Source organism: Topomyia yanbarensis, chromosome 2 (assembly GCF_030247195.1).
Source record: "Topomyia yanbarensis strain Yona2022 chromosome 2, ASM3024719v1, whole genome shotgun sequence".
Lineage (NCBI taxonomy): Eukaryota > Metazoa > Arthropoda > Insecta > Diptera > Culicidae > Topomyia > Topomyia yanbarensis.
In genome coordinates this window covers 461,895,008-461,922,587 of record NC_080671.1, presented here as the reverse complement: position 1 = coordinate 461,922,587, position 27,580 = coordinate 461,895,008, and the positions used below count along the sequence as shown (strand labels likewise).

Genomic DNA, 27,580 nt, shown 5'->3' with positions numbered 1-27,580 from the left:
ACTAGATAAGGAAGTAGAATTGATTGCCATTAACACAAGTCTAGATCTCGAAGAAAATTTTTCTGGATTTCATCATGAAGACAGAGATTCAAGACAATCCATAAAAAGGAAACCACGAGTTCGTGAACTTCCAAACAAATACAAAGATTATATTATGTAGTTAATAATTATTAAAAAAAAAATTATACAAAAAGAGATGTGATAGTGTGGGAAATGAAATGAGTAGGCTTTGCGAGATAGGAAATATAGAAGGGAGAAATAAAGTAATGTCTGACGTGTACGGACGCATTTCCTTTCACTCAAATCCGAAGCACCACAGACAATATATTTTTAGGCTCACTAATATGTTTTCGTGATTTTTTTAGGTATATAGTCCAAGCCATCAGAGTTTACAATTTTCGCATTCGTGAACAGAATAAGGCGATATTTCACCTACTTCACCAGCAATAAAAAAGCTAACATACGATGTAACATTGTTTGCTCTCCAAATTTTCTCGACAAGACAGCAATGGATCCTATCTTTTCGCGGTATAATTTGAGATGGTATTTTCGTGCCTAATGTAAAACTGCCGAATAACTAATGGTTTCGCAAAAATTCGCAAAAATGAGTAGATACAGATCCTTAGAATGAAAATACTGCAATTAAGGGGGAACACGAAATTATTGCGACACATTCAACAAGGCATAACTTTTTTACCATTGGGTAAAAATCAACCAAATTTTGCAAACTTTCTCATTGATGTGTATTGTTTACAAGCTGTCAAACTCGAAGTCATGTTTTCGATTCAACGAAAATGGAGGTGAACCAACGCGAGTCGAGAGAAAAAATTCTTTCCGAACACCTGGAATTTCCTGACCTGTCGCACCGGCAGTTGGGAAAAATGTTGAACATTCACCATTCAACCGTCTCCAGAGTGTTGAAGCGGTTCCAGAAGCGGTTGACGTTGGACCACGGCAAAGGAGATGGAAGAAAACCGGGACCGAAGAACAAAAAGACGGAGGGAAAGGTGATGCGGATGATTAAAGCAAATCCCAACGTCTCAAGCCGTGATTTGGCTAAAAAGATCGGCATGTCGCAGAGCTACGTCCAGAATGCAAAGAAGAGAGCTGGACTACATACATACAAGGTACAGAACTTCCCAAACCGCGATGAGCGGCAACAATCGACTGCTAAAACTCGGGCACGGAAGCTCTACGAGAAGATGCTGACAAAATATGGCTGCTGTGTGATGGACGACGAAACGTATATAAAAGCCGATTTTAAGCAAATTCAGGGGTTAGAGTTTTTCACCGGCAAGAGCAAGTTCTATGTGGACGACAAATTTAAGAAGAAGAAAATGTCGAAGTTCGCCTCCAAATATCCCATTTGACAGGCCATCTGCTCTTGCGGACTGAGGAGTGAGCCTTTCGTGACAAAGGGCACAGTAAATGGCGAGATCTACAAATCTGAGTGCCTCGAGAAGCGCCTTTTGCCGTTCTTGCAGCAGCACGACGAAGCTCCGCTATTTTGGCCAGATTTGGCATCATGCCACTATTCTAAAAGTGTCCTGGTGTGGTATGAGGCCAATTCTGTCCATTTTGTTCCAAAGGACATGAATCCGCCAAACTGTCCGGAGTTGCGCCCGGTGGAGCAGTACTGGGCAATGATGAAGCGGGAACTTCGGAAGAGCAAGAAGACAGTCAAAGACGAGAAGGACATGTTAAGGAAATGGAAAAAAAAAAACTGAGAAACTGGTACCGGATGACACTGTAAAGACTTTGATGAAGGGGATCAAGTAAAAATGCGCTCAATCTTACACTCAAGGCTCGATCGATTAACTTTTCTTTTGATTTTTGAAGTAAATATATTTATAAAACTTCCCTAAATTTTGGTTTGATTTTAAACATTATAAGAAAATTGGCATGACATTTTCGGTGTCGCAATAATTTCGTGTTCGCCCTTTTCAAATGCTACTCCATTCGAACATAAGCAAACCTGTGCAACAATCCCCGACAGTTTTGAAAATTTGTGAACTGTAAGCGGAAGGAGAACGGATTACCTACTGATATGATTTTGAAAGATCAGACTGCTAGTCTGGCTTCGGAAAAATGTGACCTATTCGCCACTCATTTCAAAAGCGCATTTAGTGATACTACCTCGTCTGCTGATCAAATTCCACGTGCTTGCAGACAAACACCAGTCCTAAGAGAAGATTCACGATTACAGAGCAGCAGGTTATATCAGCAGTCAGCAAATTAAAATATTCCGTCACTCCTGATCTTGACGGCATACCTTCATGTGTTCTCAAGAAATGCGCTAACGTATTAATTGCCCCGTTGACAATCCTATTCAACAGTTCTCTCAGACAGTGTTGTTATCCCGCCAGTTGGAAAAAGTCAATTATGTTTTCTGTTTTTAAAAAAGGAGATCGCCGAAATGTTGAAAATTTTCGAGGAATTACATCGTTGTGCACTTGTTTCAAAGTTTTTGAGATCGTGGTGAACGATTTACTCTTTGAATCCAATCAAGCTACATTTCCCCTGACCAACATGGATTCATCCCAAAAAGAATCTCGTTCAATTCGTCTCACTCTGCTTACGAAATATGAACGCTGATGCTCAGATCGATACGGTATACTTGAAATCAGCGTTTGACAGAGTTGACCACGGAATACTTTTGGAAAGATTGAAACTAATAGGCGTTTTTGTTGATCTGATTCGTTGGCTCGAACTTATAGTGAAAATTGGATGCGCATCCTCCGCCTCGTTTTCAAACAAATCGGGCTTTCCTCAGGGAAGTAATTTGGGCCCACTTTTGATTACACTATTTATTAATGATCTAGCTACAATATTACCACCTGTGTGTCGCATATTTTATGCTGATGACGTCAAATCATACATGGTAGTCAAGTGCATCCGGGATTGCTTAGTTTTACATCAGCTCTTGGACAGATTCGATGACTGGTGTTCCATAAACTTGCTAACAATCAGTATTCACAAATGCACTGTAATATCGTATCACCGCAAGCATAAGTCAATTTCGTATCACAACTGTATTTGAGATCAGAACCTTGAGCGTGTTTTACAAGTGCGCAACCTTGAAGTCACTTTGGACTCGGCACTCACGTTACGACCTCATTACGATCATATCATTAACAAAGCAAACCGCCAGATGGGATTCATGTTCAAAATCTCCAATGAATTTAACGACCCTCTCTGTCTCCGTTCACTATACTGTGCATTCGTACGGTCGATCCTAGACTAACTCCATGGTATGGTGTCCGTATCAATCAACATGGGTAGCCAGGATTGAAGCAATGTAAAGGAAATTCGTTCGTTATGCACTGAGACACCTTCCGTGGCAAGACGCTATCAATCTTCCGCCATACGAAGATCGCAGCAGATCATTAGGTCTACACTCGCTGGAAAAAAGGAGAGGAGTAGCCCAGGCTGTTTTCGTCGCTAAAATACTTCATGGTGAGACATATTCTCCAGGGCTTTTGAGCCAACAACACATATATGCTTGCTGTACTCCGTCAACGAAACCTTTTGCTTTTGGAACATAGAAACTTTGTATGGTGGTCATGACCCTATTCGCTTCATGTCTGCCACATTCAACGAAGTGTTGGCGGATTTCGACTTCAACGTGTCATCTACTACCTTCAAGAACCGGCTTTTAAAGAGTTTTTGATTTGGCTGAACTTTAGATTTATTATTAGAATCCTTATTATTCTGTTTGTATTGTGTTGTAATTTTTAATTTTTAGTCATCTTTTTTTAGAATTTGTGTTGTATTTTATTGTAGTGTATGGCATTGTATTGTACTGATTATTGGACCGAAAAGATATGAGGTTTTTACGCCAATTTGAGAAGAGTTTACATGAGGTTTCACTCAAACTAGCTTTTCCCCATCCTAATATTTATTACTTAATATTTCATTAAGAACAGAAAGGTCAGATGACAAAATAAAATAATATTATGATGGACATGTAGGAAATAACAGTACTGAAATTTTCTATTTATTTGGAAAATTCTTTCAAGAAGTCTATACTCCACATTACGAAACAGACTGTGACTGTGATTACTTTTCATTTATACGTGAATTTTCAAATAATATTTTCGTCCACGAACTATCGGAACTCGAAATTACTATTACTCTAAAAAACATAGACGCGTCAAAAGGGCCTAGACCTGACGGAAGTGCAGCAGTATTTTTATAAAATTTGGCAGAAGAATTCACTCTACCATTACTACATATTCTCAACATGTCACTGAAAAATGCAACATTCCCAGAAATATGGCAATCAACCTTTTAAGTGTCATTTTTTTAAATCAGGCGCTGAATCGGACATCCGAAACCAAGTGGGATTGCCTCATACATTCCAAAATTATTCGTAAAACTAGAAAATGGCAAAATATTTCAGAAAATTAAACATCAAACAAGTAAACAGAATTGCTTGTATAAAGGCCGCTCAATAACATCAAACCTTTTAGAATTTGGATTATTTACTGTAAATAGTATTCTTAGTATGTATAACAAACATAAAGATATGACACAAGGTGCTAAAAACGCACAAAAACCCTGTCAATCCTGTGTATTGACAGTTGGGGAAAAGCCATGAATTACGGAGAAAAACTAAAAAATTGAGACGTACTGCTGGAACGGAGATAATAAAACCAGCAACAATATTTAGACTTTTTTCTGCGTGTTTATGAATGGACCCCAAACAAACAATATTCCATCACGAATATCACGTAACATCAATGACAGAGCAGTGGGATTAAGGCCAAAATCCCCATGGGTCGTGCAAAACTGAGATGCAACATAAATTTCGGCACAGAGAACAGACTGCCATCTCAAACGTGAATGTTGAGTAAAAGGCACATCCAAAGGCAATTGAGATGTTACCACCAAAGGTGGTTCTGTCGTCATTCCGTTTAGTGCGTGAGTTTTACTGAATTGATATCCAAGTGATCATTATAATTATGGGATATGCTTGCACGGTGGTTGTCATGGTCTAGCAAATATTTGTTCAAATGACAAAACAAATATTTTAAACTTGTTCGTTCGAAACTAGATGTCTTTGCTCTGTGACTTTGTTGTAACAAATAAAATCTTAATTTATTTTTGATTATTAAACTAAACAATCATTAGTATACACTAAAATAGGAATAATAAATGGCAGAATACATAGTTACAGGGAAATTAGTATTCGTGGACATTACGGTTATCAGCGCTCTCTGGTCTAGTTAATAGTCGATTCAGACCTACACACCTAGAAAAAATAATGTAAATTTACGTCTCCTGACCATGACATATACGAGCATCAAAAATGACTTAATTCTACGTTTGACTTTAATTTTACATGACGTTTAATTTCGTAAATCATGTAAAATTACTCCACATACAGCGTTTGTTCTGAATGGTAGGAAGTGTAATTTTATGTCATTGCGCATGTAAAGTATATGTAGCATGTAAAATTAAACGGAACACGGTAATGTTTCGTCATTTCGTGAATTACTAGTTGTTGAATTGAGTCATGTTTGCAATTACATCAACGATAAAATTCAGATTTTTTTCGTGTAAAGGGGTACCAAGAGGAGATCAGGAACAAGACAGAAGTGGAATCAATGCGAAGTTTTAATTGGATCACTGGCGATTTAACACGCGTTGTTAAGAGCTTGATACATTGGACTAAAAAAATAGAGCACTTGACGTTAGACTTCGCAAATAGGCGCAAAATTTGGTCCTCCCCCCGAGTGTTTACTTGGCAGACAACTAATTCGTCTGATTTTGCAAATTTTGTCTCGCGGTACGGACCGAGATCTCCTAAACTAAGCTATAAGCTGCAGTCCAATCAGCCCGCAAAAAAAAAGAAATGACACTGAAGTATTTCAAAATGAAATCAATCCATTCCACACATTGTGTAGCGAAAGTGAGCTCCAACTTAACGTAAAGAAATGTAACTTAATAACCTTCAGTATAAAAACAACAAATATCTCCATGAAAACACACTTTAGAAACCAATTAGTAGAAAAAGGCAAAATTTTACAAGATCTAGGCGTAATTTTAGATTCTAAGCTCACACTTGTGGAACATTACAATACAATAATAAATAAAGCAAATTTGCAATATTCCCTCCCCTAGGTTGACGGGTTTGACGGTATTGCAAACATCTTCAAGCATATTTCAGCGTCAGTTTTAAAGAAGCTCTGGCAGACAACTGCTTTCAGATGGTTATTGCATAGTGGTGCATCGAGGAGACCGAGAGGGCTTATGGACCTTTGTTATTTATGTTTTGTGTTTTTAATACTCTGCACCAGCCCAAACTAACAGTCAACTAAGAGCCTGTGCACACTGGCGTGGCCGATTGGCGGGTCACCGTGGATTGACTTTTTCTGTGGGCTGTGTTTGCAGACATTGTTCAACAGCTTAACGGCTGTCTTTGTGAGCACGGCTCGCAGTGGAAGTCATTGTGTGTCGATTTATCGGTCGACCTCGTCAACGTGCACAGGCGCATTAAAAAAAATAACAGTAGAACCCTATTAGTTGTGTTGTGTTGTAATAATTGTAGTTTTTGGTACTAGTGTACAATTTTGTGCTAGTCGTGTGTCTATCTGTGTATGTGGGCGTCTGATTATTTGTGACATATGGACCAGGGAATGAATGCAGAACTGGCTTATATGATGGAATAGTGGGTGATCCTTCTTGGGATTCGTTGGTCACTTTTTACTGGTGTTCAATTCGTGCATTCGATTCGATTCATTCGGATTGGATAAATGGAGGAACGATTAATTTACCGACGCACGTCAATGATCCATTCCCGTCCAGCATAGCATGAGAAACTTCTAACGGAATGCAATTGTCGTTAATGGTAAATATATATCATTTTCTGGCATTTAGACGATTCCAAGTAGTTTTATTGCATGGTACATGTGTGTTGTTCAATTAATATTCAATAACAGTACCAACCCTGCTCTTTATTTCATTTTATTCTATTTATTTTCGGTCTCATGCGTCATATTCCTCTGATGACTTCTCCGAGTTAATTTAACATAAAAGGGCAACATTGCTGTCAACAATGACTATTCGCTGCCATCAGACGTCGCCAGGTTTTAGAAAAATTGAGATGTACTTTCATACTCAATTGAATCAGATAAGTAGGAACGAACAACAAACTGCAAATAGCATATTACACATGTCTTATTTTAACATCATGCATATTTGTATTAACATATTATTTACAGGTACAACACATATCTCAACACGCAACACTTCCCATACACACGTAAACATTCACACACGCAAATATACAAATGCTCGACAGGTGACTGGGCCAAGTGCATTCACTCGTAGGATCTATCATTTCGATGATCGCCTCAATTCTACGAAACCAGTGCACAATTAAATTGACATAAGCTAGTCTCGTCTGGTGATTGCATGTAACCTGGAAGGCCCAGACACGACAGGACGAGATGGACAGATAACGGACTGGACTCGACGGGGCCTAGTTCAGAGTTTTAGGCATTCTTCAATGCACGGCTAGCGACCTCAATAATAATAATAATAATAATAATAATAATAATAATAAATAAAGCAAATTTGCAATATTAATTTCCAAAAGGAAAATTGAATTAAATCATTCTGCGCATTAAGGTCACAAAACCTAACCTAAAATTAAGTTTAATTTTCTTGTGTTTCGAATTCATCTCGTCAGTAACTAGCACCATCTACGTGTCTAGCTAGACGATTGAACTAACCTAGTACCCAAATTAGCACTAGTTAGACACAAATTCCAAACATTGTCTAACTAGATACCCAGATGGTGCTAGTTACTGACGAGATAAATTCGAAACACAAGAAAATCAATCTTAATATGGATCTTTAATTTGGAAAAATTGTTTCAGTATTTCATATGTATTGATAGTGGGTGCCCTTACGAGTACACTCATATTATTTTTAAATTTTAATTGTTGCTTTCTGACTTTCAAATTAAAAAAAAAACTAAATTAAATTCAGCCAACAAACTGACACTTGTCCTACTAAATGACGTATCTGTAAATATCTCGTTCGCCTTATTGTAAACCGGGACAGCACCCCACACAGGATGATCTGGCACTTTTGCAATCCGCTAGCAGCTTGCAATCCCAAGTTTCATCTGCAAACTATGGTAGATATGATGAGGCGTGCAAGTCTCATGGGTTTGGATGTATTATTGTCCTAACAGAAAACAAACTAAAAAATGTTTTTTCAATAGTTTCGGGCTTAGAAATAGAAAAAGGATTGAGATATCAACTTACAGTACTAATCTGCATACGAGAATGTCGTATTCCGCACACCCCTAAAGATCCCTATTTTAAGTTAGGTGTTGTGCCCCTGATGCGCAAATTGGTTTAATCCAATTTTCCCTTTGGAAATCGATATTGCATAATGACAGGCGTTTGGCTCCCTAGCCATAAGACAAGAGCTCGTTTTCGCTTTCTCGTCAGCAAACCAGAGCTTCTGAATTTGCTTTCCGGGACATCACTCGGGACAAGTCAGTTGCTTTTGACGTTCACAATATGTCGTGTGAAATGCTTGGATTTTTTTGTTGTATCTAATTAGTTTTAATTTTGGTGCTAGTTAAGATCAGCCCGGGGACAACTTGACAGATCCCATATATTGAACTCATAAGAAAATTTTGTGGCGATTTGGTGATGTCATGGCGGCTCGAATGGAGCAAAATTTGAAAAAAGCGCATCCCACTTAATATTTTCCATATCTGTTAAAAATAAACAATTTAAGCATTTATATCAAATTTATTTCGCTGTACAAATTAGACTGTCCTTATTCCACCATACCTAAACAGAAACATAGATTCCATTTTGAATTTAAAAAATCCAAAATAAAATGAATCGATTTTCGTAAATACAAGAGGATGACTTTCAAAATCAAGCCACTTCCTCTTATATTGGAAATCTTCCGGATCGAATCAACATCTCCGCAAGCTTTGAATTATCTGGTAGATGCCGTTCCGTTAGGTTGCTATCAGACTGGAGCTGAGTAAAATGCCAGAATAATTCTACAGGGATCCCAAAACCAAAACTATCACAATATCTTCCGGACAGAATTAAACTGAAAGTCAAACCAAACTCTGGCGGGAGTCGAACAAAATTGTACATTCATGGCAGCATTCTTGCTGAAACTGAGCACTACCGGGCTGCTGCCAGAATTCCGATAAAAGAACACAAATTAAATTGAAAACCAATTTTGCTAAATGTGTAGAAAATCCTACATATATTGTTTATTTTCCCGATCAAAATACTAGAATTCTTGACGTCAGTGGCGGATCTAGGGGGAGGGTCTTGGGGGTTCGGACCCCCCAAAATTTTTTAACTTCTTGAAAATTTTTAAAATAGTTTAAATTAATTTTCGCCCTAGTGAGAAAATTTTGGTGTTTACCCAATTTTCCTCCTTAGGGTGAAATATAGCATAGTTTGAAATAGTTCAAAATCATTCCAAACCAGATTCGATTACTAAAACCGATTTTAATTAAATTATGGTATTACATATTACGTATTGTACAATGAACATTTCAAAGTCGAAATTTTGGACCCCCTCCGAATTTTTTTTCTGGATCCACCCCTGCTTGACGTTCTTAATGAACTTGAAACAAGATATCATAGGTTGAAGAATTGTTAAGGTTGGTGATTTACTTTCATTGGCCAAAATGCTTTTCATTTATATTTCTCGAGAAAAAAAGCACCAATGGTTTACCGATTACAAACTTCATACAAAAACATTTTCAGGAAGGAAGAGAGTCGGTTGCTAAAAACAATGACTGTCAGCTAAATTTATAATAAGATTTATGTAACTTTGCTGGCGGTTTCCAGTTAGGGATAAATTTATTCTCTAATAACAGTTTTCTTTATTCACATTTTGGCATGCGCTTTTTTCTAAATGTTCCTCTAGCCGCATTGACAGCGTTCATAACACACGTAACGAAACACGCTTTTCTCTTGAAACTTTTTTGTTCCGTTGTTCATGGTGCTCGTACAGGGAAGGCATATTAGCGCTACCGTTAAATCGGTGGTACATATATGAAACAAGCACAATCTGTCAAATTGTCCTTGGGTTGGTTTAGATACAACGTCTAACAAGACACCAGACACCAGATGGTGCTAGTTACTGACGAGATGAATTCGAAACACAAGAAACTAGTATGTTATGTTAGGAGTTTTATTAAATGCTTCAGCTATAATTTATTCAATGCATAAGTCAGACTAATTTTGGAATATTGCAGTATACTACTCATGCGCTTTCCTGAACGAAGAACGCATCGAATCAGTCCAAAAACAATTTCTTTTATGTGCAGTTCGTAAACTAAACTGTACGACATTCCCTCTTCCATCGCATAAAGCACGTGGCATGCTCATCAATATACAAACACCGTGAGCACACACGCCGCAAATTTGCTAAACTTTATGCTATATTTCCCTCCAACGAGAAAAAATTGGGTTTACGCCAAAATTTCTCCCTAGAGCAAACATTTTTGGTGAACCCGCTCTTTGTACGTAAAGGGCACAAATCCTAGCTTAACAAAGACATGGGTGCGATTCGATTTCATCTCATCAGAAACCGACACTAACTTATTGTCGGAATAGATTAGCGCCGGTTTGATGATAAATCCCTACGCCAATAAAAAATATATTTTTGTTGGTAATATATTTGCCACTGCCTTATAAATAGTTAAGCAACATTCCTGGAAACGTTCATCTTCCAAAAAGTTGGATTCTGTTGCTTTATGAATTTGGTCTTGTGAAATCTTTGCCTTATGATCTTCAGTTTTATTTTTAGACATTACAATAGTAACGCTGTGCTATGCCAATTTCTTTAAAGAATAATTTTCTGGAGAATGGCAATTTCTGAGGAAAAGTTTTTGGCAGTTGATCATTGCAACACAAATAATTTCTTGAATGAATTGTGGAAAATCACACATTAAAGGTTTAAGCTCATAATGCCTTACAACCCCTACTTGGAATCGGGTGCCAAGCGGCACAGAAAACAATTCATGGGAGACGGGAGGGAACGCATCAATAGTCGATACTATACATTGTCAAGCGTTTAGAGAGAACAGTTGTAGATGCAAATTCACGGAGAAATGATTACCTATGAATGTTAAACCGAATGAATAAAAATCGATGTACTTACCTACAACCTCAACGAACCCGGTGTAGTTACTAGAGGGGTCCAGAATACCATCGTAAACCGTCTCGAATTGCGTTCCACCACTGTCGTAGTAGCTGTAATCGCTGATCTCTCGCTTATCGTGACTAGATAACTTCAATTGGTCCTCTACCGGTACAGCTTCGTTACCGGTGCGAGATGGGTTGGCTGTAGTGGTGGTAGTAGAATTATGTACCGGACCGTCTTCATCATCTTTATTATTAATGGCTGAAATTAAAAGCGAAATAGTGTACTCGATAAATCAAAAAACATCCACACAAACTTACCACTGGGTTTCTCATTGTGAAGAAATCTCGTTTTATGCAAACACTGCGGACAGAACGCCAAATCGTGATACTCGTTGTTTTTCCCATCACCAAGGAACACCTCGGAGCTGTAGTTCAGACTGGAGAATATTTCCGCGAGGTACGTTCCCCCGTGAGTGTTGTTGATAGAGTGTACATCGGCGTAACTGGTCACCATTAGATTCTCTGGATCCGGCAGCGATCCATTCCGATGATCCAATCGTGTCAGATAGATTTTATAGCAGCAAATCGGACCATTTCGCTCCGATACACGAGGAAGAAATAGTTTAAAAATCCACTGATTGTCCTCGGTGCGTAGCTTACCCCACATCAAACGACCAATGTTATCCGGAGTCGTAGCCGGCATCGTGCAGGTAGCACTTGCCATGACTCCGGGTCGTTTCGTGCGGGTTACTGCTGCTACTCGAACAGTATAGTTCGTGTTCGGTGGAATGCCATCGTACTCGGTTTTCGTGAACTGCGGTTGGACGTTCTTGATTTTCGGTCCCCAAGTTTCGTTCTTCAGGGTACCATGTTCGCTCCGATACTGTGACAATCCATCCAAAATAACTTGATAAGAAACAATTTTGCCGTTTGTTTTTTTCGGTTGATCCCAATGGATGCGAACCGTGTTACGACGGGATATATTGTAATGCAAGCAGCTGATGTTAAGATTCATTGGTTCCGAGGATAAACCATCACTAGTGGTTCCATTAACTTCCTCGGACCAGTTTCCACATGCCTTTGCCAGCTCGCTGCAAGCTCGTACTCGGAAGCTATACTCAGTGGCAGTGTCTAGATTATCAAACATATATGGAAGATTTCGACTATTTTGGGGGTAGTAGGTCTCCCATTTGGAAGAATTTTCTCCAGCGACTGAAACCGTCAAATCGTAGTACTGGATGTACTCTAGCAGATCAGCTGGGGGCGGTGCCCATCCTATCGTAATGGTCGAATGGGTATTGCCCTTTACTTCGACTATGGGCGTAAAACTAGGATCATGATCTAAAGTTCGAACTTTAACCGCTGGCGATGGTTGACCACTTCCCTGCATGTTCTGAGCCGTTAACTTAATCTCATAATCTGTGCCGGGGTCAAAGTTTTCTAACACGAAAGAACTATTTCGTCCGTCGATTCGATTAGCATAGTAGGTAAATGTGGAGTGGTCTTTCTTCATAAACTGTGCCATATAATGTTTGACTGGATCATTTCCATCGTTGACCGTCCAATTTAGATAGATCTTGCTTGCTCCAACAGCTTTGGCGTAGTCGATCGTGACCTGCGGTTTGTCCAACACCAACAGAGCCATTGATTTTCTATCTATTGCGGTGTTGTCGTCAAGCATTGCAGATGGTCCAACATTGCAGGAGTACGTTCCGTTGTGCGTTTTGCTTACATCTGCTATCGTAAGTGTTACATTCACGTGTGTCCCATTCAGTACCCTCACGGTTGTATTTTTCATAAAATTATTCTCGGTGGTATCGTCTTCCTTGAACCATTGTATCGAATTGTTAAAATAATCCAACGGGTACATTCGTATCACACAGTACAGTTCGATCTTTCGCTCCTGCTTGGTCTTGGTCCGTTCCGGACTAGTGGCAGTAATCTTTGGTAGCAGCACTTCCCGGACGGAGTAACTCGCGAGCAGTCCTTTCGATCCCTTGTCCTCTGATGGGCTGTGGCAGGTGTAGTTACCCGTGTCTGCCTTCGTAAAATTGTGTATCGTCAGGGTGGAAATGACGGTGGCAGCGATCTGGGCATCGTCTGGTGGTACTGCCGTTGTAGCTGGATTTTCGTCCGGTGGTTTACCATCGTCGCCGTCGGCGACCTTCACTACGTCTTCGTCAGTGTCGACGATCATGAAGGTGATTTTGGCGCTGGAAGAGAAATTTGGGGTGTGTTTATGAAAAGGCAATTGAATGCATCAATAAAAATATTTATATATTAATCTCTACTAAGGTAAACTATGTAGACTACTAGGTTTGTATTATCGCGAAAAGCTGGAGCGTTGTATGTTAACGTGTTTGATCGTTAGTGTACGATTCAGATGGTAGAGGTTAATTCCGATTCTTTTACCTACTCGTTCCAAGACTCACACCGAAACGAAGATGCATCAATGAATTGTAAAGCGGATTCCATCTGTGGGATCAAACTATGGAAGCCGGAATAAAACCATTATCCCTGGCAAATGAAAAGCGCATAATACTTCCATGGTCATGGTCTAATTTCACCCCCACTGCAGTGTGTTTTGATAGTGTTTTAAATGGGATCAACCCATGCAAACACCATCACCATGGTCCGGTAGATCCCATATAAAAACAATATTTTGAAGTATTTTTTGGTTATTATTTTATGGTGTTTTGATGGTTGTGAAACTTATTTATGATTTTTTCAAGGGGTTGTATGGTGTCTGAATCCATGAGAATTTGCTCGGGATGGCGCTCCGTCCATGGAATAAGTTTTTGGCCAACGCGAGGCAACGAATTGGCAATAAAGAACTCAAGTTAACCATGGAAGCAATCCGGCGGCCATCAGTGTTTAGATTATGAGAGCACTCCCATTCAGAGCAGCGTATTGGTGAGAGCGATTAATGTTATCCTGGCACGCATCCTTTAATTTTTTTTTTTTGAGAATTGTCCTACTGGAGCTGTAGAGCTGGGTTCTTGAAAGGGCTCCCTGTCAGAATCACTCACTACAATTGCAGACAAAACGGGAAATGTCACCCATTAAAACATTGCTTAAGGCCAATTGCAGCGGGCCGTGATTCTGAATGTGATATTCACGATCGCGTGCATCATCGTGTATGTTACTTCGCGAGTATGAATTCGATTTTATAGCCGCATATTCGCGTGTGAATTGAACGATTGCGCGGATCGTGAATCTAATACATAATTTCTAGTGTACGGTTCAGATACTAGAAGAGTTTGAGTTTCCCCATATCGTTAGGTTTGCGGGTCATGTCTCCATGGAATATTGTCTAGCGGATTTGAGCATCGTTTTTCATTGGCCCAACTGAAGGCACGAACTTAAGCTGGTAGGCTCGAGAGTAGGGACTGCAGGACGTCACATGCTTGCCATCGCTTCGTTGAATCCATAACTTGTTCTAGCAAAAGGTGTAATGAGAAAATTGTAGGAGAGATTGACGAAATAGGAGAGGTCCAAGGAGGCTTTCTTGTGGTACACCAGAGGTAACGGCAATTGTTTCAGAGATACTATCTCCCATTTTCACCGGCATTTCGCTGGCAACGAGATACGAATTGAACCGTCACATGGGCGTTTGTATGTCGCATGTAATAGCGTATATGTAACTTCGCGTGTATTAATTCGATTTTATAGCTGTGTATTCTGGTGCGCTCTTGAATAATTGCGCGGACCGTGAATCCGATATTTAATTTTCAGTGTGCAGTTCAGATGTTAGAAAAGAGTGAGTTACTCCATATCATTAGGTTTCCCGGTTATGTCGCCATGGAATGTTTTCTAGTGAATGTGGGCATCGTTTTTATGGGTCCAACTGGAAGCATGGACCTAGGCTGCTATGATCGAGGATAGGGACACCCGGAAGTGACAGATCCATGATTTCATTTTCATTTTGCAGCGTTTGGTGAGGCAATGAGAGCGCAAGTCAGTCCAAGGCCGATGATAGGAGGGGTAACGGCAGAATAATCTATGCGGACCACCAAAACGCCATGGGAGAGGAACAGGGTGTGGGTTGGGGTAGGGTTAATGGATTGATGTATACTTGACGAATAATTGCGCTGCAGAATGTGATGAAAAGGTGCATTGAACAGTACTACTGTTGGCTGTACCATACAATAAGTTTCTCCATAAGGTTTGATAGCTATATATTTTGTGATTATGTAATGCCAATTCACATGTGATGTGCGAGGAAGATCGCGAAATGCTCAAGCGCTTGTATGTTCACGTGTTTGTCGCATATGCCAGAACGTATGTGATTTCGCGTGTATGAATTCGATTTTGTAACTGTGTTCTTAAATGATCGCGCGGACCGTGAGTTTTTTGCTTAGTTTTTAGTGTTCAGGTACTAGAAGATAATTCCCCCATAACACTAGAGTTCCCTGTCACGTTTCCATGGAATGTGTTGTCTAATGAATATGAGCCTCATTTTTTATTGGTCCAACTGAAGACAGGCTGTTAAGAACGAGGGCAGGGACATCCTAACGTGACCGACTCATGATCGCGCGAGCAGTGGGTTGTTGGCGAGATCGCGAGTATGTGTGGATGATTATAATTGCATGTTCGCGTTTGTGACCCGGTTTGTGTTATCGCGAAGGCTAGTGGCGTTTGTACGTTTTGAAGTAGATATTATGAGTGTATATGAGAGAATATGCAATTAGTTGTGTTGGTGCTATAATTAATCTAAATTAAGATATAGTGATAAAAAGAAAAAGAACATGCCGAATTAAAAGAAAAAAAATGAAGACATTAAGTAGATGCGTATAAATTGACTGATTTTTTGGTTTACATGAGTAGTGGAAAAGCTAACTAACAGAAGAAAAACAAAAACAGACAAATGAAATAGAAGAAAAGAACGGGAGGGACGCATTCTAAGTTGCTTATATTTGGGAACATAGCCACTTTATTTGATTGTTTGGTTTGCGTGGATGATGGTTCTTCAATATTACTAGGCACATTTTGAACATTTGACTTGATATGATCCCAATAGTTTGGATAGTTCACTTAAATTTTAAATTCAATACATTGTGCAATTGAATGTTTACTTTAGATTTGAGTTTAAATTGGTATGATCCGAGTACTTTGGCTGATTGCCTTAAGTTTTAATGCAGTGTGCAAATTGAATATTTAATTTAGATTAATTGTAATGAACAATCAACTATAGGATACTGCATCGGTCTGGATCTAGTTGAATAGATAGCAAAAATAATTCAATCTTTCAGTCGTCAGGGTATCCCTTCGCTTCTATCCACCAACTGAAGCACGCGCCGTGTTGCTATTAGATTCTAGGAACAAACAGAATTCAAGGTCTCCATCCTACAAATCCCTAGCATAAAAATTTGCAGTCTGGAGTCCACCGCCAAGGCCACGGAAAAGAGTTAGTATTGTTATTGAGTATTAATTGAACAACACACATGTAACATGCAATAAAACTACTTGGAATCGTCTAAATGCCAGAAAATGATATATATATATTTACCATTAACGACAATTGCATTCCGTTAGAAGTTTCTCATGCTATGCTGACCGGGAATGAATGATTGACGTGCGTCGGTAAATTAATCGTACCTTCATTTATCCAATCCGAATGAATCGAATCGAATGCACGAATTGAACACCGGTAAAAAGTGATCCCAAGAAGGATTACCCACTATTCTATCATATAAGCTAGTTCTGCATCCATTCCCTGACCCATAGGTCACGAATACTCAGACGAACACATACACAGATAGACATACGACTAGCACATAACAATTTTACACTAGTACTAAAAACTACAATTATTACAACACAACACAACTAATAGGGTTCAACTGTTATTTTTTAATGCGCCTGTGCACGTTGACGAGGTCGACCGATAAATCGACACACAATGACTCCCACTGCGAGCCGTGCTCCAAAAAGACAGCCGTTGAGCTGTTGAACTGTTAGTTTGGGCTGGTGCAGGGTATGAAATAACACAAAACATAAAAAAGGCCCATAAGCCCTCTCGGTCTCTTCGATGCACCACTATCGAAGCATAATGCAATAACCATCTTAAAGCAGTTGTCTGCTTAAATATGCTTGAAGATGTTTGCAATACCGTCAAACCCGTCAACCTAGGAGAGGGAAGTGATAGATCCATGATTGCGTGAATACGGATGTTTGTAGGTTGACGCTTGATATCGCGTTTGAATTTTAGAAGGGCTAAAACATTCATTTAATCAACCGGTTTTTGCGGGATGGCGGACTCAAGTGTTCGTAGATGATAGCGATAGGCTCGAGCGTTTGTATGTTTACGTATTAGGTCGTGAAGGGCGTTTGTATGTCACGTGTGCTAGCATGTATGTAACTTTGCGAATATTATTTTTTTTTATAACCGAGTGGCCATTCGCACATTCGCGTGTGTTCTTGAATGGTTACGCGAACCATGAATTTGATACTTAATTTTCAGTGTACGGTTCAGATACTAGAAAATTTCTCATATCACTGCATTTCCCGGCCATGTCGTCATGGAGCATGTTGTCTAGTGGACATGAGCGAAACTTTTTTTATTGATCCAACTGAAGGCATAAATCTAGTAAGCTGTTAGAACCGCGGGTAGGGACCTTCGGACGTGACCGATTCATGATTGCGCGAACAAGGACGTTTGTGGGTTTATACTTGAGTTCGCATTTGTCAATTTATAAGTGCTCGCGGGTGTAAGTATGTGATGATGATCGCAATCACATATTCACGTTTGTGACCATTGTGTTCGTATTATCGCGAAGGCCACGAGCGTTCGTACGTTTGGAATGAGATTGTGATTGCGAATGTGAACAAAGCACGACAGTTTCATACAATTATATTAAACCCTTTTTTGTTTCGAGGACAACAAGTGCTACACTTTTTACAAAATTTTCATCAATGATATTTTCACATTTCAGGCATAAATCTTTTATTTTATCCTAACTATTTTGAGATCCTTGGGGAACTCTTCCTTGAAAAATTATTCGTCCTTCAATTTAATGATGTTCCGATCGCAGTTCCGCTATTATCTTGACGATAGATAAATGACTGCATCCAACAATTTCAGTCCACCGTCGATGCTACGCCTCGAGAGCATTGGTCGTTAGTGGCAAACCTTCCATCACCAGCTTGTGGTTTGACCAGAGAGTTGAATGAAACATTGGCCCTTTGCTGTTGTTTCGCCCTGTAATATGTTACTTTGAAATATTCGATGTAGCCAGCCAGCTAGTTTTGCCGGTATGTCGGTCGCTCTTGCAATCCTCGAATGTGGGGGAAAGGAGAGCGCCTAAAAACGGTAATCGAACATTACTAGTAATTTAATTTAATTATTAATTTTACCAACTTGTAGGTGTTTTACAGTTACATAAACTTCCAACAGCGCCTCAAATGCGCATGCATATGTTTCTTGCGTCTTATTGTTCAGCAGCATGAATAGCAGCGGAACAACTGTTTCATAGTCTTGATAGGACAGGGAACAGAAGCAAGGTGGCCATCCCTATGGATTTTCCCGTAGATCTACGGATTTTAGTCATTTCTGCGGATCTACGGATTAACTCGTGAAATCTACGGAATTTTCAAAATTTCTTCGGAATTCTACGGAAGTTTAGTAAAAATAATACGTATTCGATTTTTTCAATTACTCAAGATGGTTTCCTTTTTCATTTCATACACAATCATGCATGCTTTGCTCAATAGGATTCCGAAACCAATCGAATTGTTATCGGTTGATACATTTGAACAGGAATAGACAAGAATTTTGAATTATATTTCTGCAAATTAGACTGATATTCCATCTAGAACATTTAAATTAAAGTTCGTAAGTTCGTTGGAGTGACAGATCACCAATGAACTCAGCTTCTTCGCATCAGAAAAGTCTGAAATAGTATTTTAGAACAGAAGACTGAAGGTGAAAAATTGGGATATTTTGAGGAACTAGAAATTTTTGTTCAAATTTGTGCAGTTACTGAAACCAATTCAAAAAACTTGAAACTGCGATGCCAAAAACTGCTGTGCAAAGGAACGGCACTATCGTTTAAAGGTCACGCAATCTTCTTTATTTTCTGGGTGACTTAGACACCATTGGAGTCAACCGTAGAGCAGTGGAAGAGGCTTTTGTGCCTTTTAAAAGGAGGCTGCCAATATCAGTCTGAGTATAAACTCTGACAAAATAAAATAAATTATAGTTGATAAGATAACCAGGTTGCTAGCACGGTGTTGGTTCCGAGATAGAAATTGACGCGGCAATAGGTTGTCGAAGAGTTCATATATCTTGGAAGACTGCGGACGTTAGTGACATTGGATAACGAATGCAGCCATGAGGTTTGCGGCTGCAAATGGCATCTTCTACATTTGCGTATTCAACTGAAGTCCCGCAGCCTACGAGCACGCACAATACTTTCTCCATCCATATCGCTGTTACTCTGTTCGGATATGAGGTGCGGTCGTTGAAGGAAATAGATTATCAACTGGTATGCAAACATGCAAGGCTTATAAAGTACGGCAGACTAAAGTTAACCGGCCTAGATAGTTTGCAGGAAAAGAAAATACCTACAGCTCTGTTCAGTTGTGAAGCTGGATGCTGTTGGCGCAGATCCCGCACTCAAGAAATAGGTAAGTCCTTTTCGCTTAAAATTGGAACAACCCTTACCCAACTAACCATAAGCATTAAACCATTGCACTATATTGGCTATACATTTGCACATTTTAGCAACGCAATAAAGCTCTATATTAGCATCAATAATGCATAACTTCGCAGCCGATATATAGCATTATCGCTTGCTCTTTATGCGCATATAAAGCTGATATAACGCGTACATGCTTCAAGGATCTTTAAAGCATGTAAGCTTTACAAGTGCATTTAATGGCATTATAGAGCTAATAAAAAGCTGATATAATGCTATTTTAATGCTGTGGGTTCATTTGTTATGCAACTCTTCTTGAAGATTATATTCGGCATATTTCATTTCAATCGAACATATGCAATATAGTCCAGGCAGCAAACGCAGCGCACTTGCCGTGAAGGAAGAGGCAAGGTACCTCAGCTCGAGACTTACTAAAGGTAATTTTCGTAAAACATTCATAGCATGTTAGAGCGAAACCCCATTAAGGATATTCATTACAATGCATTAGAGTCAATTACGGTATTAAACAGAACATTTTATTTTACATTTTTTCCTTTTTGCTCATCATACCGAAAGGAAACATGAGAAGTGGTTTTAAAACCATGGGGGACAATGGCAGCCAACTAAAGCTTTTTAATAGCATTAGTAGTGCCAATATAAGGCTTTCAAATTTGACATTGGTGCGCTGGTGCTATATAATAGCATTAGTACTGCAGAGACGAGCTGTCAATCTCTGCACAGTAATAGCACTATATTTCGCCTTTTTTGGCACATTACCAGCATTACATTAGTATTTAGGGCTTCACGGCTTTTAAGACAGCTTTATATGTGGATCTAAAGCAGATATTAGACTACGTTATAATGCTTATTGCTTACTTGGCTAGACGAAACCGTCATGCCAACGAAACGATGATTGAATTTTTTCGAACTAGTTTTCTTTCGAATACACGAGGTAATTCGACGCGATAAACTTTGCATGAAAGGTATGCCAGTACTCTGTTTATATGCAGAAAATTGCGCGTGACATGTTGCGTTGCGTTGCGAAGCACGATGCTATTCGTACATTGCCTACTAACGATTATCATGTTGCCTAAAGGTAGTTCAACTCATCTTGCTTGTGAGATAAATGATCGGGAATGAACTTTATCTCTTTTGAGTTCAGTAAACCAATAGCATGAGAATCATTATTGCCGGCCACGACCATCTTCACCGATACTTAGGATAGGGTAGAAAATGTTGATGTAATACCTACTTAGAGAAGGCCCCCGACTCAGCGACGCTTCCATAGGTATTACGGAGTTGGATTGAAGGACAGGTATAGGTCTAGGATTCACCACAAGCAGGCAATGCGACCACGAAATGAATGTTTTTATACGGTGGGTTGGTTAGTCTTCGAGTATACGAATGCTCAAAGCAAAAAGACATTTATTTATGTTTTTCTTGTGTTTAAACTCTGGATAGCCGGCCATCGAGAGTAATTATCTTTTTCCCTAAACTACAGCAATTTGAACTCCAAACAGCCGGCCGTAGGAGTATTGCTAAAACTGTGAGTTAATCATATATCTATACTCGATATTCGGTACGATCGCGCGTGATTGGAGAAAGACTAAGTAAAGTGGGAAATGATCGAGAAGCAATATCAAGAATAAACAATTTGTGACATTTTAGAGTAAATCGTGTGAGTGAATGAAAACAACGTCTATATAAGTAGGATTTTTGCCGGAGACATCACTGACTGACGTTTATTATGATGTTTCCGTACCCGAATATATCGGCAAATTCACATTTCTGAAATTTTATGATAGACGCGCCGAAAAGCAAAATAAATTGCGATCTTGCAAGCTAACTACGCGCGGCGTTCGGTTTCCGAAGTCAAAGGAGAAAGATAAACATAAACATATTGCCACGACATGGATTAAAATCTTATTCTGGGGCACTCGGCATCATCCCTTCGCTTGCTTGAAAATTCTATGAATCAAGTTACAATTTGTGAGAAAAAAACTAAATAAACATTTATTTAAAAAAAACTGGAAAACTGGCTCAAATTTAAAAAAACTGGAAGATTTTTCCGATTGTCTGTTTGACTGGATGTTGTAAAAAAACTGAAAGAATCCAGTTTAAACTGGAAGGTTGGCATCGCTTGGTATCACTGGTTCCCAGATTCAAATTTTTGTAAACGATCACCAATGCGGTGGCACTATTATATACTCGCGTATATTCACCAAAAGTAAAGGCCCAAAAATATGTAAGGCAATATGCAGAAAATTGCGCGTGACATGTCATCGAGAAAGTACATAATTTACTCACATTTAACGACGAATTCGTTGATGTGCTAGTGTCATGCGAAAACAATACCCTTGGCACAGACAGAATCAAACTCAATCAAACTATCAGCTGATCCAACAAAGAATCGATAGTTGAATTCATACAACTTATTTCTGCAGAAGAGCATTGGTCCATGGGGCTGGAGACAAGTAACATTGATTGTTATTCATATATAACCAGCTTTCGACCACAATTCGTATCGGTCGATAGAATTACACAACACCAATTTGATGAAGGTTAACGGCTTGTTATCAAACTTCAATTTGCCTTTCGCAAGGCGAAGGGTACGAATGATTTTCCTACGCTGTTTTCGGCGAAAATTCACCTGGCATACGCTCTTAAGAGCAACTGGTGTATTCGTGGCCAATAAAGGAACACACGATTCTGTAGCAATTGTTTTCTCAAATAAACTTCACCGTTCATTCTAAGCAACTATTCGTATACATTAATATAATTTTAAATAATTATTCGTATAATTTGATGTTTTCAATAGCTTTCGATAGCGGTTTCTGTCACAGAGCTACAGATTTGCAAAAATCAATGCAAGGTATCTTTGAATATGTTTGCACTCCGGGTTCAAATTCGTGGGCAAGGGTTACCAAGACATCAAGTATGTTGTTTGGTCAGAAGATTTCTTAAAAGACGAGCTAGATTAAAGGGCGAACACGAAATTATTGCGACACCGAAAATGTCATGCCAATTTTCTTATAATGTTTAAAATCAAACCAAAGTTTTAGGGTAGTTTTATACATATATTTACTTCAAAAATAAAAAAAAAAGTTAATCGATGGAGTTTTGAGTGCAAAATTGAACGCATTTTCGCTTGATGCCCTCGATCAAAGTCTTTACAGTGTCATCCGGTACCAGTTTCTCAGTTTTTTTCCATTTTCTTAACATGTCCTTCTCGTCTTTGACTGTTTTGTTGCTCTTCCGAAGTTCCCGCTTCATCATTGCCCAGTACTGCTCCACCGGGCGCAGCTCCGGACAGTTTGGCGGATTCATGTCCTTTGGAACAAAATGGACAGAATTGGCCTCATACCACTCCAGGACACTTTTAGAATAGTGGCATGATGCCAAATCTGGCCAAAATACCGGAGCTTCGTCGTGCTGCTGCAAGACCGGCAAAAGGCGCTTCTCGAGGCACTCAGATTTGTAGATCTCGCCATTTACTGTGCCCTTTGTCCCGAAAGGCTCCCTCCTCAGTCCGCAAGAGCAGATGGCCTGCCAAACGAGATATTTGGAGGCGAACTTCGACATTTTCTTCTTCTTAAATTTGTCGTCCACATAGAACTTGCTCTTGCCGGTGAAAAACTCCAACCCCGGAATTTGCTTAAAATCGGCTTTTATATACGTTTCGTCGTCCATCACACAGCAGCCATATTTTGTCAGCATCTTCTCGTAGAGCTTCTGTGCCCGAGTTTTAGCCGTCGATTGTTGCCGCTCATCGCGGTTTGGGAAGTTCTGTACCTTGTATGTATGTAGTCCAGCTCTTTTCTCTGCATTCTGGACGATCTTTTTAGACAAATCACGGCTTGAGACGTTGGGTTTTGCTTTAATCATCCGCTTCACCTTTCCCTCCGTCTTTTTGTTCTCCGGTCCCGGTTTTCTTCCAGCTCCTTTGCCGTGGTCCAACGTCAACCGCTCCTGGAACCGCTTCAACACTCTGGAGACGGTTGAATGGTGAATGTTCAACATTTTTCCCAACTGCCGGTGCGACAGGTCAGGAAATTCCAGGTGTTTGGAAAGAATTTGTTTTCTCGACTTGCGTTGGTTCACCTCCATTTTCGTTGAATCGAAAAACACGACTTCGAGTTTGACAGCATGTAAGCAATACACATCATTGAGAAAGTGTGCAAAATTTGATTGATTTTTACCCAATGGTAAAAAAGTTATGCCCTGTTTAATGTGTCGCAATAATTTTGTGTTCACCCTTTACTCAGTGTCCATATTCGTGATATCTTGGCCAGCCGGGATCTGCCGTTCATGTTTCTGATCTATTATTTTCGAAAGATCGTAAATATGCTGATGTGAGTTCTTCCTAAAGTCACTTAATTCTCAAAAATAGAACCTTCATATTTTCGGCTTCTCGCAGTTAAAACAAACCGGTTCTTTTTTTCGTGAAAACGATATCACCGAGCACTTCTTTGGATTTACACACATACGGTTCGTGTTACACCAGTCCGCGAAGTTTTCAAACTGTCGTTGGAGTAATCTACAATCTTCAGTAGAGCGGATGAGAAGAAACATCTTGAGATCGTCTGCAAAGAACAGGCGCGAAATCTTCAGAACTAGATGAACGTCGTTGAAGTAAAGCAGAAACATCAACGATCCCAAGTGACTTCCCTGGGGTGCTCCTGACGTAGAAGTAAATGTGGGTGTCTGACAATCTCCTATGACAACCACTATTTCTCGACCTGAAAGGTAGGATCGAAACAACTGCAACAGACTACCGCTAATTCCAAATCTCTCCATTTCAGCGATTGTTATCCCGTGGTTAACTTTGTCAAAAGCGGCAGATAGGTCTGTATAGATAACATCGGTTTAAGCGCGACGTTCCATCTTTCTCTGTGGTATGTTAGGCAAAGCAGATTATTCGTTGTCGAACGCCCAGACGTGAAACCATGTTGATCGTCACTTAGGTACTGCTTGCAGTGAGCCTGAAGAGGTTCCATAATCACCAGCTCGAACAACTTCGAGACAGCACTCAATGAAGTAATTCCCCGGTAATCATTGACGATTCGCTTATTACCTTTTTTATGGACTGGGAACATATTCGCGGACTTCCAGCAGGATGGAAAGATGCGACTGGCAATAGATGCTCTAAAGATGCGAAGAAGTGGAGTCGCTAAAACGTCGATTTGCCTTTTCAAAAGTACTGAAGGGAAGCCATCGGGTCCCGGATTGAAAGACGATTTTAACCGAAAACAAGCTCTGGTAATCGTCGTTTCATTAACATCGATAGCGATTAGAGTTTGGCTCACAACCGGAACTGGACTAACAGCGATTTCAATTTGATCTACTGTTAAGGCCTCATCTGTGAACACATTCGCGAATTTCTCCGAAAAATGTCTGCACATATCTTGGGATTGGGTAACTGTGCGGCCATTGAAAGTCATTTGCTTTGCATCCCGCCGTTTTTTTGAAATTCTTTCTTCTCGTCATCGTAGATCTCCAGGAGTATTTAACCTTAGCGTCATCAGCCTCTTTTTTAGGATTAGAAAAATCCCACATTAATCAACATTCTCTTAGGTGCCCCCTCTATATCCCTTTCTGAACCAGCCAACACACCAAAGGTTTACTTGAATGTTCGATTTTGGCATCTTGTTGGAACACTGCCTAACTAGCAAACACCGAACTAACGAATTTGCGCTGTACTTTATTCAAGGGTTTGATGATAACTTTTTTAAATAAAGTATAGATTGTTCAGTTTCTTCTAGAAAGTCCGTAAACATCCAGCTTTCGATCAATGTGCAAATGTATTATGTCCCATATCGAATTCATCTACATAGACACAAACTCCTCCTAATCCATGTCTCGATTCCAAAGCAGAGTGGTGCCAAAAATCTGTAGGTTCTCCAGGTCTGATTTCTCACCTCATCTTACAGTGTATAGTTCGAAAGTGCCGATTCGGTGAATATTTTGCACTATGCTATATTTCTCCTTAGTGGAGAAAAAAATTCTTCACTAAGGAGAAAATTTCTTCAATTAGGGACGCAAGACCTATAACTAAATTAGTTATGGAATTTGCGTTTCGGCATCGTCTCATCAGAACCCGAATGTATGGATCTTAGTGGTGACGTGAATGATCGCGAATGGCTTAAGCGTTCGTATGTTAACGTGTTTATCGCGTGTATGCAACTTCGTGTGTATAAATTCGCTCTTGTAACTGTGTGGCCATTCATATATTCGCGTGTTTTTAGATAATTGCGCGGACCGTGAATCTAATACTTCATTTTCAGTGTGCGGCTCAGATACTAGAAGAGAGTGAGCTCTCCCATGTGACTACAATTCCCGGTCATGTCATGCCATGGAACGTCTTGTTTAGTTGATATAAGCGTAATTTTATTTGTACAAATTGAGCATCGGGAAAAAGTGATCAACGAATCCTAGGAATTCTATTCTGTCATATACGCCAGTTCTGAATCCATTCCCTGGCCGAACTTTCACAAATACTCAGACACATACATTGATGAACATACAACCAGCACATAACAATTGTACGCTAGTACCTAAAACTACAATTATTACTACACTAACACTAATAGGCTTCTACTTTTACATTTCTTTAATTAGCCTGTGCACGATGCCGAAGTCGACCGACAAGTCAACACTCAATTGACCCCACTGCGAGCCCTATTCACCAACACTGCCATTAGGCTGTGAAAGAATATTTGCAAACACGGTCCACAACAGAAGTCCAATCGACCCGACAGTCGGTCACGCCATTGCGCACAGGTTAAAGATTGATTGTTAGTTTGGGCATAGTACGAAAAAAAACACAAAGCATCAAAAAAGCACATAAGCCCTCTCGGTCCCTTCGATGCACCACTATCGGAGCGACTGTCAGAGGTTCTTCAAAACTGATGCACAAATATGCTTGACGATGTTTGCAATACCGTCAAATCCGTCAACCTAGAGGAGGGGCATATACTTTTCAGACAAAGGTCCAAGCCAAGAAATCTGATTGCAACCGTATGCCATTTGAATTTCTGTTCGAAGCAATCCATGGCAAACGTCCGTCCTTCCGAACGTTGCGGAAGGTAAATTTTGTATCTGAGAGAAAGCTATTTTCCTCGACCCGATTGTCGAGACGAACCAGAATCATTTTCTCGAACAATTTTGGACAGAACATCATTTCAATCGGCCGATACGGGTTATGATCGGATGCTGGTTTTCCAGGATTTGAGAAAGTTTTGACCCTTAACTTGTCTTCAATCTTGAAAGATAACGTTATCTTCGAGGAACTTGTTCAATAAATTCGAAAGGTACCTTTTCGCAGTCAGGTATTGTCCAACACAATGAATTACATTCTGTTCGTAACCGAGGCTTTATTGCTGTACAATGAATCACACTATGTCGAAAAAGTTGAAATTCTCATTCGATAAAATAATCATCGAATGATACGACCTTTGTTTTTAAGATTTCCGAGACCAAAAGCCTACGGATTTGTAACAGCACTTTCTTGTGTCAAATATTTGGTAAACTGTCAATGGACATCCTAGGGGCTTCATGAGAAAACTTAGAATAGAAAAATAATTTTCCTCTTTAGAAAACTTCTGATCACAGTACATGTTCTCTTAATCGGTTTCAGTAATTTTCAGTTGTCCTACTACAAGAATCAGTGCATCATCAGTCTCTACGCATCGCTCGATCGAGATAGAAGTGTTTTGTTTTCGGTCTGTTGGAAAAAGAACAGTGCAGTAATCCGCGTTCAAGGTTATTTTGCCATTCTCTGCCTCTTCG

The 27,580-nt window shown here is 39.7% G+C and overlaps 1 protein-coding gene across 2 annotated transcripts in view; it reads right to left on the bottom strand.

The window, feature by feature from the left end:
* LOC131686011 (tyrosine-protein phosphatase 69D-like) overlaps window positions 1–27,580 on the bottom strand; it is a 59,022-nt gene that overhangs the window by 9,350 nt on the left and 22,092 nt on the right. For both annotated transcript variants that reach the window (XM_058970110.1, XM_058970111.1), the window contains exons 3-4: window positions 11,472–13,366; window positions 11,170–11,412 (exon numbers count right to left, since the gene is read on the bottom strand). In XM_058970110.1, coding sequence (XP_058826093.1) covers window positions 11,170–11,412; window positions 11,472–13,366 — 2,138 coding nt within the window. The remainder of the gene's footprint in view (window positions 1–11,169; window positions 11,413–11,471; window positions 13,367–27,580) is intronic.